The sequence below is a fragment of the Triticum urartu genome, chromosome 6, assembly GCF_003073215.2.
Source record: "Triticum urartu cultivar G1812 chromosome 6, Tu2.1, whole genome shotgun sequence".
NCBI classification, from domain to species: Eukaryota; Viridiplantae; Streptophyta; class Magnoliopsida; order Poales; family Poaceae; genus Triticum; species Triticum urartu.
The window spans coordinates 29,238,237-29,250,854 of record NC_053027.1 but is presented as its reverse complement, the minus strand read 5'-3'; the positions used below and the strand labels follow the sequence as shown (position 1 = coordinate 29,250,854).

At 44.5% G+C, this 12,618-nt stretch overlaps 1 protein-coding gene across 1 annotated transcript; it reads right to left on the bottom strand.

Moving 5' to 3' along the window:
• Nucleotides 1-1,825: 1,825 nt before the first annotated feature.
• On the bottom strand, nucleotides 1,826-12,316 carry LOC125516456 (probable L-type lectin-domain containing receptor kinase S.7). Its single transcript, XM_048681893.1, has 11 exons — nucleotides 11,437-12,316; nucleotides 7,760-8,198; nucleotides 6,879-7,492; nucleotides 6,023-6,048; nucleotides 5,356-5,598; nucleotides 4,777-5,112; nucleotides 3,603-3,696; nucleotides 3,163-3,354; nucleotides 2,769-2,955; nucleotides 2,410-2,551; nucleotides 1,826-1,879 (listed from the first exon to the last, which is right to left on the bottom strand). Exons 1-11 carry the CDS (start codon nucleotides 12,314-12,316, stop codon nucleotides 1,826-1,828), a joined length of 3,207 nt encoding a protein of 1,068 aa, XP_048537850.1.
• Between the last annotated feature and the right edge of the window lie 302 nt (nucleotides 12,317-12,618).

Here is a 12,618-nt window from a genome sequence, read left to right as displayed (position 1 = left end):
TTGTGTTTAGTGGTATATGTTCTGCAGTGGGCTCAAGTTATAGCTTTGTGCTTGACAGAGAAATTTGATTTGTTTTCGAGTCTCCGATCTTGATTTCATTTATAAGAAACCAATAAACACGGCACTGATTTGGTACAACTCAGACCACACACACACACCGCCTGGCATAGCCAGATACCAAATTTCCGACAGCCAACCCTCACCTAAGAGCTAAGTTCGCCAGAAATTTGATTTGTATTGATATCCAGACCGCCTGTTAATTAATAGTAATTGTCTATTCTGACAGCATTCTTCAGTTTCCACAACCGAAAGCGTTACTAATCTGAACCAAGCAGATTTAGCATTTTTCCATTCTGTTGCAGTTGCCTCCCGCTATATGATTGTAATACCGTTTATACATTAACAAAGCTGAACCAAACCCGGTCTCAAAATTTTCAAACCAAACACGGTAATCTGAATTGCTAGTCGCCTAGTCCGAGTGTCGGTCTAGAGGGCAGTCCACCTCAACACATTGCATTTAAAGATCACTAGGAATGGGACATCATGCATAATCCCGTTTCGAACTAAATCATACACCTTATTCACGTGTCCGACCCCTCCCGCGAGCGACCAGGGGGGCTAACCATAGCGTCGCCGGGCCGCGACCTCCCTCTCCTTCCCCTCCCCTCGCTGCCACCCAGGTGCGCCGCCGGGTAAAGCTCGGTCGGCGGCGAGGTCTCTCTCCCCCCGATTCGTGGCTGGCTGGCGTGGGCCACGGGCTTCGGTTGGCGGCGGTGCGCGTGCGCAGCGTGCGTCGGCGGCATGGCGAGCGCCTGGCGGCGGGGTCGTGGGTCAGGCTGGACACGGTCCGGGCCGGTCTGGTCTTTGACCGAGCCGTGCTTTGGACGGGCCGCGGCCAGTCCGGACCGAACCGGACCGAGCTGCCGAGCGGTCCGCTTTCTCAAGACCGGACCGGCAGTACCCCAGCTCGGTCAGGCCCGAGAGGACCGAATGGACCGAGAGCTGGATCTGTCATTTGTAGCAGTATGTGATGCTAGCACAGTAGCAGGCAGCTGGATCGATTCATTTTCATGCAGTACGTGCAAGCTAGCACACTAGCTAGCAGCTGGATCGATTGATTTGAGTACGTGCAAGCTAGCAGGGAGCTGGATCGATTGATTTGAGTACGTGCAAGCTAGCAGGTAGGCAGCTCGATCGATTCATCTGAATCAGTGCATGCAAGCTAGCTAAAGAAGACGATGGGTTGATTTATTTGTAGCAGAACAAGCAGTCAACTTGAGAAACAACTTATGAATTTCCTTTGGACCGGTTGTTGCCTCGCGTAGTGAGCATTTTGCCACTGTAGGCATCTCTTTTAATTTGTAAAGAAAATGGATACACCAAAAATTTGTATAACAGTTCATTGAATTTTGGACATCAAAATACAGAATTTTAACAGCAACAAACAGCATGTATCACATCCACAAGTCAAACATGAGTTCATATCATCATTGAACGACATGATTACAAACTTGCAATGGCATTTCATAGTTCATAACAATTGCAAGTTCCAACATAACACAAATGAGTGGTTTCAAACATACACGAATGAATGGTTCATCTTCAAACTTGCAATGACAATATGCAAGTCCAGCATTAACACAAATGCAAAAGTAGCATCCACATGAGAAGATCTCTTTGACATCCATCTCCAAAATAGCAAGAGCAACATCCACATGTCTACAATCAAGAAAAGAGACGTCCACATAAACATATTGGGTATCATATGACAAGTATGGTGAAACATGTAGGGATAGTAGTTACCAGTTGTTCATCTTGCCACACTTTAGGAGGGTAGCTTTATGGTCTCAACATCCTCATCCTCCTCATCCTCCCTCGGCTACATAGCCAAATTTTCACATCACATATGACAAACAAAATACAAAGAAAATTTAAAGAGAAAATAGCAAACATACCAACACATTCAAGTCGATGTGTGAACCCTTGATATAACTTGCACTACAAACCAAGGCCTCCACCGTAGAGGGTTTCAGAGAACTCCTATAGTCATCTAATACAACACAAGTTGACAAATGTTAGTTCGAGTGTGAGAAGTTGACAATTTCATATCCAAAGTTTAAAAGGATAAGTTGACATACCTAAAATCCTTCCGGTAGTGCTAAAGGTTAATTCCGATGAGACAGAGGTAGCCGGGATAGTGAGGAACTTTTTTGCTATCTTTGCCATCATTGGGTACCTAGGAGCATGTACCTTCCACCAGCCAAGAAGATCAAGAGGAACTGTGGGAGGCTCACATTTATCCTCTAGATAATTTCTAAGCTCACTCTTTGATATTTGTGTTGAACGGGCCGATAAGAAGGACTCATACCCAGCTTGAATTGGGATGCTTGTAGACAAGGATGCACTTACTTTTGCTCCACCTCTATTATCTTGGGCCACACATTTGTCATACAAGGTCTCCAACTCTTCCATTACAAGGTCGAACTCATGTTTACATCTCATCGGTCCATAAAGTTCTCCAAAGGCCCACTCTATGTAATTCATCTTGTACCTTGTATCAAAGATGGTAGCAAGCATATGAGTTAACAGCAAGCATATGTTCAAATTCTCATGTATATTCAACTTCTATATGAGCATAGGAGTAAAAACAGCAAGCATTTGTTCAAAAACAGCAAGCATATGTTCAAATTCTCATCTATATTCAACTTCTATATGAGCATAGGAGTAAAAACAGCAAGCATTTGTTGAAAAACAGAAAGCATATGTACCTTGGATCAAACACGGTAGCAATCACCATGGCGTTGTTCTTTTCTTCCCAATATTTGTCAAACTTCTCCAACATTTCTTCGGCCATTACCCTATAGTGTTCACTTGTACTTTTCATTGCCTCTTTGATTGCAACCTTGACGCCAACAATGTGTAAGTAGAAGGTGTTTGAAGTAGGATATAAGCTGCCTGAAAATGCGGTCGTCACCACAGCCAAACTCTTAAGCAATGGAGCAATAAGGTCATACATATCCCACTCTGCTTCTAATGGCGCCCAAGCATAGTTGGCATCAGAACCCGCATGAGAGGTCAAGGCTCCTTTGTATTTACGGGCAGTTTTAATCATCTTATAGGTTGAACTCCATCTTGCTTTGCAATCTAGGTGCAAACGCTTACCAACCGTGACACCTAAGCTTTTGCAAGTGTCCACAAATGCTTTGAGACGAGAAGGTGACCTCTTGAAATATTTCACCGTCTGTCTCAAGCTCTTTATCAAAGGGTCCAAGACCTCTGTCCCATCTTGCACCACCAAATTGAGGATGTGTGCAAAACAACAGACATGGAAATATTGGGCATCGAAGTCCGCACCTGCAAAAGAATAGGAGCATACAAGTTAAAAACAGCAAGCATACCTCTCATATGAGCATACAAGTCAAAAACAGCAAGCATATGTTCAACTCCACAAGCATATGTTCAAAAACAGCAAGCACATGTTCAACTCCACAAGCATATGTTCAAAACAGCAAGCATATGTTCAACTCCTTATCTATATTCAACTTCTATATGAGCATACGAGTCGAAAACAGCAAGCATATGTTGAAAAACAGCAAGCATACCTCTACGAACCAAGAACTTTGCCTTCAAAGCATCAACGGCACCATCATTGTTAGAAGCATTGTCGAGTGTGACGGACATGATTTTGTTCTCAATCTTCCATTCGGTCACACAAACATAGAGAGCATCAGCAATGACATTTCCAGAGTGAGGAGGATCCAACTCTATGAAAGCAAGCACACGAGTTTGCATCTTCCAATCCTCATCTATATAATGTGCAACCACACACATGTAAGATATGGTCTGATTACTTGTCCACAAATCCGTAGTTAAGCTAATGGAGTCCACACCCTTTAGGAGGGATTTAAGCACCTCTTTTTCTCTATGGAAAACCTGCATGCACTCACTGTTTATTACCTTCCTTCCAATGGGTTGATAATTTGGATTCATGCTCTTCATTAGAATATTGAACCACTTATGTTCAACCATTCTGAATGAATACTCATGCAGACATATCATCTTCGCAACAAGCTCTTTGATTATTCCTTGGTCATACTCAATGGAATGGTCCATTGTTGGAGCATTGGTTCTTCGGAAGAAAAGATTTGCTTGGATGGCTTCCTTAGCTTTCTTGTTCTTGTAATTCTTACACACTTTGTGATGCCTTCTAAGAGTTGAGGTGCTACCACCTTGTTTATATGCATATTCAGACTCACAATAATTGCAACATGCCTTCAACACAAGCTTTCCAGGGTGCTTCTTTGATGGCCTCTTATCCTTATGAAAATGGACCCAAACTTTTGACGACGTCCTAACAGGAGCATTGGCTCTTGGCCTCTTGGTCTTTTTCTTGTTCCTTTCTCTTGCCTCCTCATCACTGGAAATAACATGCACAATTTCTTCATCGGACATATCATCACCTCCTTCGGCTTCTAGTTCAGCAGCTGATTCCTTGTACCCATCCGACGTATCCTCGTCGAAATCCGACATATAATAACCTCCAGGTGGGACAACAAATTCCTCGTATTCCTCATCGTCCTTGTCCTCCTCCTCCTGAATGCCCTCGTCCTCGTCCTCGTCCTCCTCCTCCTGAATGCCCTCGTCCTCGTCCTCGTCCTCCTCCTCCTCTTCCTCCTCTGACACCTAACACACATGAGCACACAAATAAGAAAAAACAGTACCTATATGGATATATGTGAATATGGCTACATCCATCATCAAGTAAAACAATCATACCATAGTAGATGCATGAGCCATCTCGGAGTTGGTTGCGGAGCCGGAGGCAGCAGCTTCCGCAGCACGCACGCCAGCGCCGGTGCGGTTGGGGAGACGTGGAGGCAGCGGAGGGTGTTTTTTTACCCTACAAATCAAATCTGCGATTGGGGCATTGGTATAGTCTTTCGCCTTCTTAATCAGCTTCGGCGGCTTGCCCTTCTTCCGAACCGGCGGAGGCAGCGGCGATTCTTGCCTAATTAAGTAACTTAAGCTCTTCTCCTTTGCCTTCATCTTGCCCTTCTCCTTCTCCTTCCCAATCGCATTTTCCTTCTCATTCCCCTTCCCCTTCACCATTCTCTACAAAAAGAAGCACATTGTCATAAAAATAGCAACATCTATCTCTGCCTGATTCAGCCTATAACTCATCATTTCATCTGTAAGTGTAGATCTATCAACAATAAAGCAACAACCTAAACATCTACCTCTACCTCATCACTTCATCGGTACAAGCAAGTGTACATCAATCATGAAATAAACAACAACCTATACCTAAAACAGAGGAGAAACTACAGAGGATGAGATAGTCGAGGACGAGGTTACCTTAGTCCCTTCCTCTTCGTGGCGCTCGGCAAGGAACCAGGGGAGGCGGGACCGACGGCGTGCAGGTTGCGTCCCTGCTGCTTGATCTGCGTCACCAGCGTACTCGTGCTCCTCCAGCTTGGACAAGAGCAAGGTGACAATGGCGCGGTAGGAGAGATCAAGGTGGCGATGGAGATTGGAGAGGGACGGCCGGATGGGGCGAGGTCCGACGGCGCCGTCGCCTTTGACCTGGAGGTGGCGGCTCTGTCTTTGGTGTGCGGCGTGGGACTGGGAGGATACAATGGATCGACTGGGGGTGCGCCGTGCCCTAGCAACGAACAGGAGTTGGACTGTGGGGCGCCTGGGCCTTGGGCCGCCTCTCGGTCCGCTTGGTCAGCCCGGTTAAAAACAGGACCGGACCGGATGTGTTATCGGGCCGATATTCAGAGCTCGGACCGACCGAATTTTGTAGCGGTCCTGGACCGTACGGTCCGGTCCTTAACGGGCCACGAGCAGGCCGAAAAGCCCGCTCGGCACGTCCAGGCTGAGTCGCGGGCGTGTGGCCAGACGTGGAGGGACTGCGAGGAGGTGATGCCCGTCGCGGCTGCGGCGGCTCGAACTGGCTCGGGCTCGACCGGATCCTGGTCGTGGCGGGTTGTGGCGCGGTGGATGTGCCTGCTGGAGTAACCCCATTCGTGCCGTCGAACTGATCAACTGTGGTAACCATGCAACAAATGGCAGTTCTACTGAATAAGCATTGAACTTGTAAGAAATCCATTAAATGTTTCACTACCGCTCACGCTGAATCACCCAGTAAAGAAATGAACTTGTACAAAGAAATCCATTAAACGTTGTAGACAGATACTCCTGGGTCTCCAACTTAACATTGTCTGAAACTAGTTCCCAGGCTATAGATAAACGGCAGTGGAGAAGGACTTGGAGATGATCTGCAGCAGTAGTTAGGCTTGGAGAAGATCGCAGCAATGGAGAGGCTTGGATGTCACATTAACAAAGTTGAACCAAACACGGTCTCAAACTTTTCCATCCAAACACGGTAATCTGACATTGCTAGTCGGAATGTCACATTCCACCAAAAGGCATTCCCACATTTAACGATTACCAGGGATGCAACATTCATATATCCATCTAATTTTCTTGAACCCAAACACGAACGGCATGGATGCAACATGCATTAAAGCGTTTGCTTATTTTCTTTGTGATGTAAACACAGAGGAGTACATTTTCTAAAAATAATCCAATAGAAGTGATAAACCCAAACACTGAAATAAAAACTGCCGCCTTTCCATTGACAACAGACTATATTTCTGGACTCTACTAACTGGAGGTAAACATGATAAACTTAAGAGCCTTAGGACTGCTGCAGTCGATATACTGATGAATTAATATCCGAATTACAACGGTAAACTTAGGAAGTTGAATTGCAAGCGATAGATGTGTGCATATGAGAAACACACACGCTTGGATGAGGCATGAGAAAGTGTTGACCCATGAATCAATGGCACAGCTAGCTGAGATTGACTAACAGGAAGAGACAGCACCAGGTGACATAAGTGCCTGCTCGTCAGAGCAAATAGTGCCATATGCACCCTGGTGGCTCTGTCTTTCAGTTATAGCAGGCAACTCTATGCCATCCTCCAGGTATTTCATTGCATCCTTCATGTAAGGACGTTGTTGCCCAACTGGGTGGGAGCACCTGAGTCCCAGGAAAATCAGGCGCTGCATCTCTGTCCTATTGTAGTCTCCATTTAATTTGTCATCAGCGACATTCTCCACAAACTGGGCTTCAGTTCCGGTGCTCCTCAGCTCCTCCAGCTGGATTTGCTCCCTGGGCTTCTTTCCACATGCAATCTCTAGTAGAACAATTCCGAAGCTGTAGACGTCGGACCTACAGTTGTACTCTACTTCCCCATCTTTAATGCATTGTGGATCCATGTACCCCAACGTCCCGATAGCAGTTGTCATCAGCATGGTACTATCCTTGCCAGTGATCCTCGATAGCCCGAAGTCACCAAGCTTGGGGTTGAACTCATCGTCCAAGAGTATGTTGCTTGGCTTGATATCTCTGTGCAAGATGCACCTCTTGCATCCGTGGTGGAGATAAGTTATGGCAGAACCTATCCCCTTCGCTATTTTGTACCTGTTAAATTAATATAAGTAAAAGTATAAAGCAACGTTTTTAACCCAATGTGCTCCTTACATATGTTAACATGTGGAGTACAAGAAGCTGAAATATATTGTTATATCATAACTATGGTTAAAGCCATAGACCATAGAGTGTCACTCTATACCAGGTAATATAGAATGATTACTCTTGGTAGCAATTCATTTTAGCTGCTCCAAATTAAGGTGCATGTTCTACAAGTTCGAGGAGAAAAAAGAAAAGGTACGAACAATACATGCATACCTCTTCTCCCATGGTAGAACATTCTTCAGGTGGTACTCCAGGTCGCCATTAGGTACCAATTCATATACAAGGAAACGTTTAACCTTTTGCCGACAACCGCAACAGCAGAAACCGATACAGGCTGAGTTGTCTCGGCTGCAGCACCAACCTTTCAGCTCGACTAGATTCATGTGCCTCGTTGCACTAATCGTCTTGAGTTCGCCGCTGAAATCCCTTCCTTCAGTCTGCTTTATTTTTTTCACAGCAACTTCTAATTGCCTGCCTTCCTTGTCCTTGTAACACCCCTTATATACAGCACCAAAGGCACCGACTCCAAGCTTGCTTTTCTCCGAGAAATCGTTCGTTGCCCTGGCCAACTCGCTGTGCTCAAATCGCCCAAGGCCGGTTGTTCCCAACACGAAGGAATCGCTTTTGAATCTCCACCTACGATGTGAAAAACCTGACATTGCGCACCAAAGCAGGGCTACCAAGTACAGAACAGATAGTATACTCCATGTGATGACATACTCTCCGCTACCTGTTCAAGGATGGACCATGCTGGTTAAATATTGTTGAAGTTACTCTCCTCAAGGTGCACATCTTCAAAGCAATACATCAATTCGCAAAAAAAAAAACAATAAATCAAATTTGCACTGAATTTCCTGGAGTCATGGCACTGTGTTGTTTTTTTCGAGAAGGAGGTTAAACCCCCAGCCTCTGCATCAATGTGATGCACACAACCATTTTTATTAATTATTAAGCAGAGCAGAGTACAAACAAAAGACAAGCACTGTCCGAGCCATTACAACGAGAGTTATGGTTAGTGAGGGCCTCTTTATTTAGAGAGAATTTCAACACTTTTTCGAAAATGAAGGAACATTAATTGCAGGACTGTAAATTTAGAAATCTTCATCTACATGAGCCTTTCTGTTGAGTTTATGGGATGTCAATGCATACGACTCTTCTTTAACGATTTCTGTTCAGTTTCATAGGAAAATATTCACTAATTGGATATCCTTAAAAGTAATTTAAACCTATTGAAAGCCTTTTTTGTGTGTGGCGTGGGCGCAGATTTCCTGTAGACTGTGCCAGACAACTTCTTTTGCTTGCTCTTGTGTTTTAAAATTCCTAAGCAAAGTGACCATAAAAGGCCATCTATAAGGTAACAAGAATACGTGACCCTTTTCGGTCCACAAAAATATGATGATTTGGGACACAAAACGGTCTCCAACTTACAACTCTGACCATTATTTAACGTTATAATATGATTATAGAACTAAATAAAATTGTGATATCATGGATCTACTGCTTAGGGAAAAATATACACATTTGAATGTAAGTATGTCAAAACATATTGATAGTCAAAAGTTTCAAAGTTGTTTTACACATTGAATTGATAGTCAAGTTTTAAAAGTTTGATTAGACCCGTTTCAAATGCACCAACGTTTTTGGACTCGAGGGAGTAATTAATAACTAAATAACTCGATCAAGATCCACTTCTGCCATCCCTATCCACAAGTACTACTCTGACGCGCATCCCTTGCCCTTTCCCAACCTAAGTCATACCAGTCCAACATCCACGGCCAAGCCATTACCATCAACCGCAACTAGAATTTACACATGATCTTTGAGAATTTTAGAGTGTGCCAAGACAAAGCTGAGCACAAAATACAAGGTCTTGACAACACCTGGATGCAGCACAATTACATAACCTAAATGTTTCCATGTCCTCCATGCAAAACGGCAGCACAAACCTGCAGGTCTTCATCAAGCAAGTCCTCTTTGCTTCTTCTAAAGTTTCACATATTCTCTAGAATATCTTACCATATATTATGATTATTGTATGCAGCATGGCATGGTCTAGCCAGCATTTTGTCATGGTATTTTTTTTGGCGGAGCTAAATGTTGTTGGTATTTGCCGACTTAAGCATTATAATCCTACTAAATTATCAAAAAGCAATGGGCACTTTCAGTGTTAAATGCAATAGTAAGGCCATGACTAACGGACATTATCAAATTATTGGAAAAATCATTTTCTATGCTATACAGAAATATAGCGATTGACATTTAAATCAAAGTGTATCGTTATTGTAATTGAAAACAATATTCATGCAAAAAAATTGTAGGATCACGAGCATATGGGGTTTTCTACCTGATCCGCCAGTGCCTCCTGATCCCTTATTGTCGCCTGATCTGCCAGTGCCCCCTGATCCCTTATTGTCCACTGATCCACCAGTGCCCCCTGATCCCTTATTGTCCACTGATCCGCCAGTGCCCCCTGACCCCTTATTGTCCACTGGTCCGCTAGTGTCACCTGATCCGCTAGTGTCCCTTGATCCGCTAGTGTCCCCAAATCCACTATTGTCCACAGATCCGCTAGTGCCCCCTGGTCCGCTAGTGCCCCCTGGTCCGCTATTGTCCCCTGATCCGCTAGTGTTCCCTGATCCACTAGTGTCCCCTGATCCACTAGTGTCCCCTGATCCGCTATTTTCCCCTGATCCGCTATTTTCCCCTGATCCACTAGTGTCCCCTGATCCGCTATCGTCCACTGATCCGCTATTTTCCCCTGATCCACTAGTGTCCCCTGATCCGTTCACTCGGCTTAGCTTTATTTGTGTTGCTAGTGGGCCAATACCTATATATACAAGAAAAGGCCAAATAAAGTAATAAATTATAAATGCTAAATTCATACTAATAGCATAAATATTTAAACACTCTATGAAATGTCTTGATTTTGAGAACTTAAGAATTATCACTCATATTGGAGTCTGGCCATCAGGCCATGGGGATCATTGAAAAATAAATAGGCAAGTTAAGGAACGTGACTGACTTAGATGCGAGATTTATACGAGAGATGGTAGGCTGTTGAAAATTTTGGCTGGAGCAAAAATTCATGTTATTTGGTGGGCAATGGAGGTATTTTAGTAAACTTTACTAGTGAGATGTAAGATGTACATGACAGAGGTCTAAACTCCACTACCTTTTTTTTTTTTACAAAAGAGTTACACCATGACAACTTGGACATCCTATTTCTAATTTTTGACAGTTTGAACCACAATTGATCTGAATACTCTACTTTGAAGCACATTTCATATTTAGGGAGACCTGGTGATACAAATAGTGAATATTCCACATCTACTGAATGTTGAGAAATAATCCTACTCCGTTTTAGAAACATTCCACATTTGAACTGAATATGTGAGTTAAATTTGGTTCAAAGTGGAATATTCAGTTTGAAATGTGGTTCAAACTGTCAAAATTTAGAAATATTCATCCATGTTATCAATTTAACAAATAGCTGGTCCAAAATATAATTTACCTAGCCAAAATAACAATCTTTTTGTTCCTTTTCTTTAATAATAAAAAAATATTTTCACTCCTTTTCCAAAATAGGTTTTGACATGGCCTATGAGATGTGTCACTTTTATTGCTATTTTTCCTAAATATGCTGAAGAAAAATTGCGAGACAATGACCATGAAACTACTTCACGATGAATCTAATTTTTTTTATGTATATTCATGATCAAAGTTAGAAAAAAATCAAACACTTATTATGTCAATCCATTTTGGGACTTTTTTGGAAAAGGGGAAGACACCGGCAATCCATTTTGGGAGTATATATTAGTATCATTTTTTCTGCCAGATAATTCTTTCAAGTATTCTGAATTAGAAAATTAGGGCGTTGCATACAGATATACCTGCGTGAGTTGCAAGAGTTGAGTTGAAGGACCATGACAGTATCTGATGGAGCTGGAAGGATTCACCGGTGGCCGCAGAAAACCCAATTGCCACCTCCGACGGTAGCAAGGACGTGACGGGATCTGGCAACATGGTGCTTACCTCAACAGGGCCGACAGAAGGACGGTCATCAAACTGCAGGGAGGCGACAAGCATCTTGGTATTGCTGTCAAAGGTGATGGACGCCGTCATAGAGCCGTTCAAGCTGAAGGTGGGCAAGCCTGTCGTGTTAACCGACTGACTAACAGTGTTGATGTCGATGCCGATATGGTCCTGGGTGCCCCTTGGATCCCAGGTGTTGCTCAATGTGTCGAACTCAACGGCGATGAACCGGTCTGTGCCATAGGCTTGGCTCAGGCCGTCATTACCAGGGAGACCAAGGTTGCCCCCACTGCCGCTTGAGTCCGGCGGCAATCTTGAAGGGTAGCTGGAGAGGAAGAAAGCCATGCCACCCTCGTTGCCGCCAGCGGAGTTGAGCCCCATCGCGAAGGTGAACTGCGTGGTGAAGCTCGACACCTCACCGGTGATACTGTCATAGAAGGGCACCGGGTGAGCGTACACCATCCCCCCCGTGCAGTCGCCGTAGGGGTTTCTCTGCGTGAGGGAGTAGCAGGTCAGGTCGACTAGCTTCCCGTGCTGGGCCGCATCGCCCTCGAGTTGGAGGTCTTCTAAGCGGGAGGTGGATATGGTGGAGAAGTCGAAGCTGAAGGAGAACGGCGAGTTGGCAGCTGCTGCGACATGCCAAGGAGCATTACTCGACATGACAAGGAGGACGCAGCCAGCGTAAAGGAATAGGAGAAGCTGCGGCGTGCTGCTTCTTGCAGCAGAGGCCATCAACATAGTGGAACTTGGAAGTGATAGTCCCGCCAGGGCCGGCCCTGGGCCATGGCAACGAGTGCGACGGCCTAGGGCCCAGCCTCAGCAGGGGCCCATGCATCTCAAGAAAAATAGACTACTAGTACACAAGTACACAAGAGAAGCAGGCCTGACCCATAAAGAAGGAAACAAGTCACGCACGAACAGCAAATCTTTATCCTCAACTCAAAAAAAAGAAGCAAATCTTTATCCTTCGCTGGCTCTTTGAATCACACCCTCATTCATCTCCCATTCTCCATCTTCTTTCCCAATTAATTGCCCCAAGT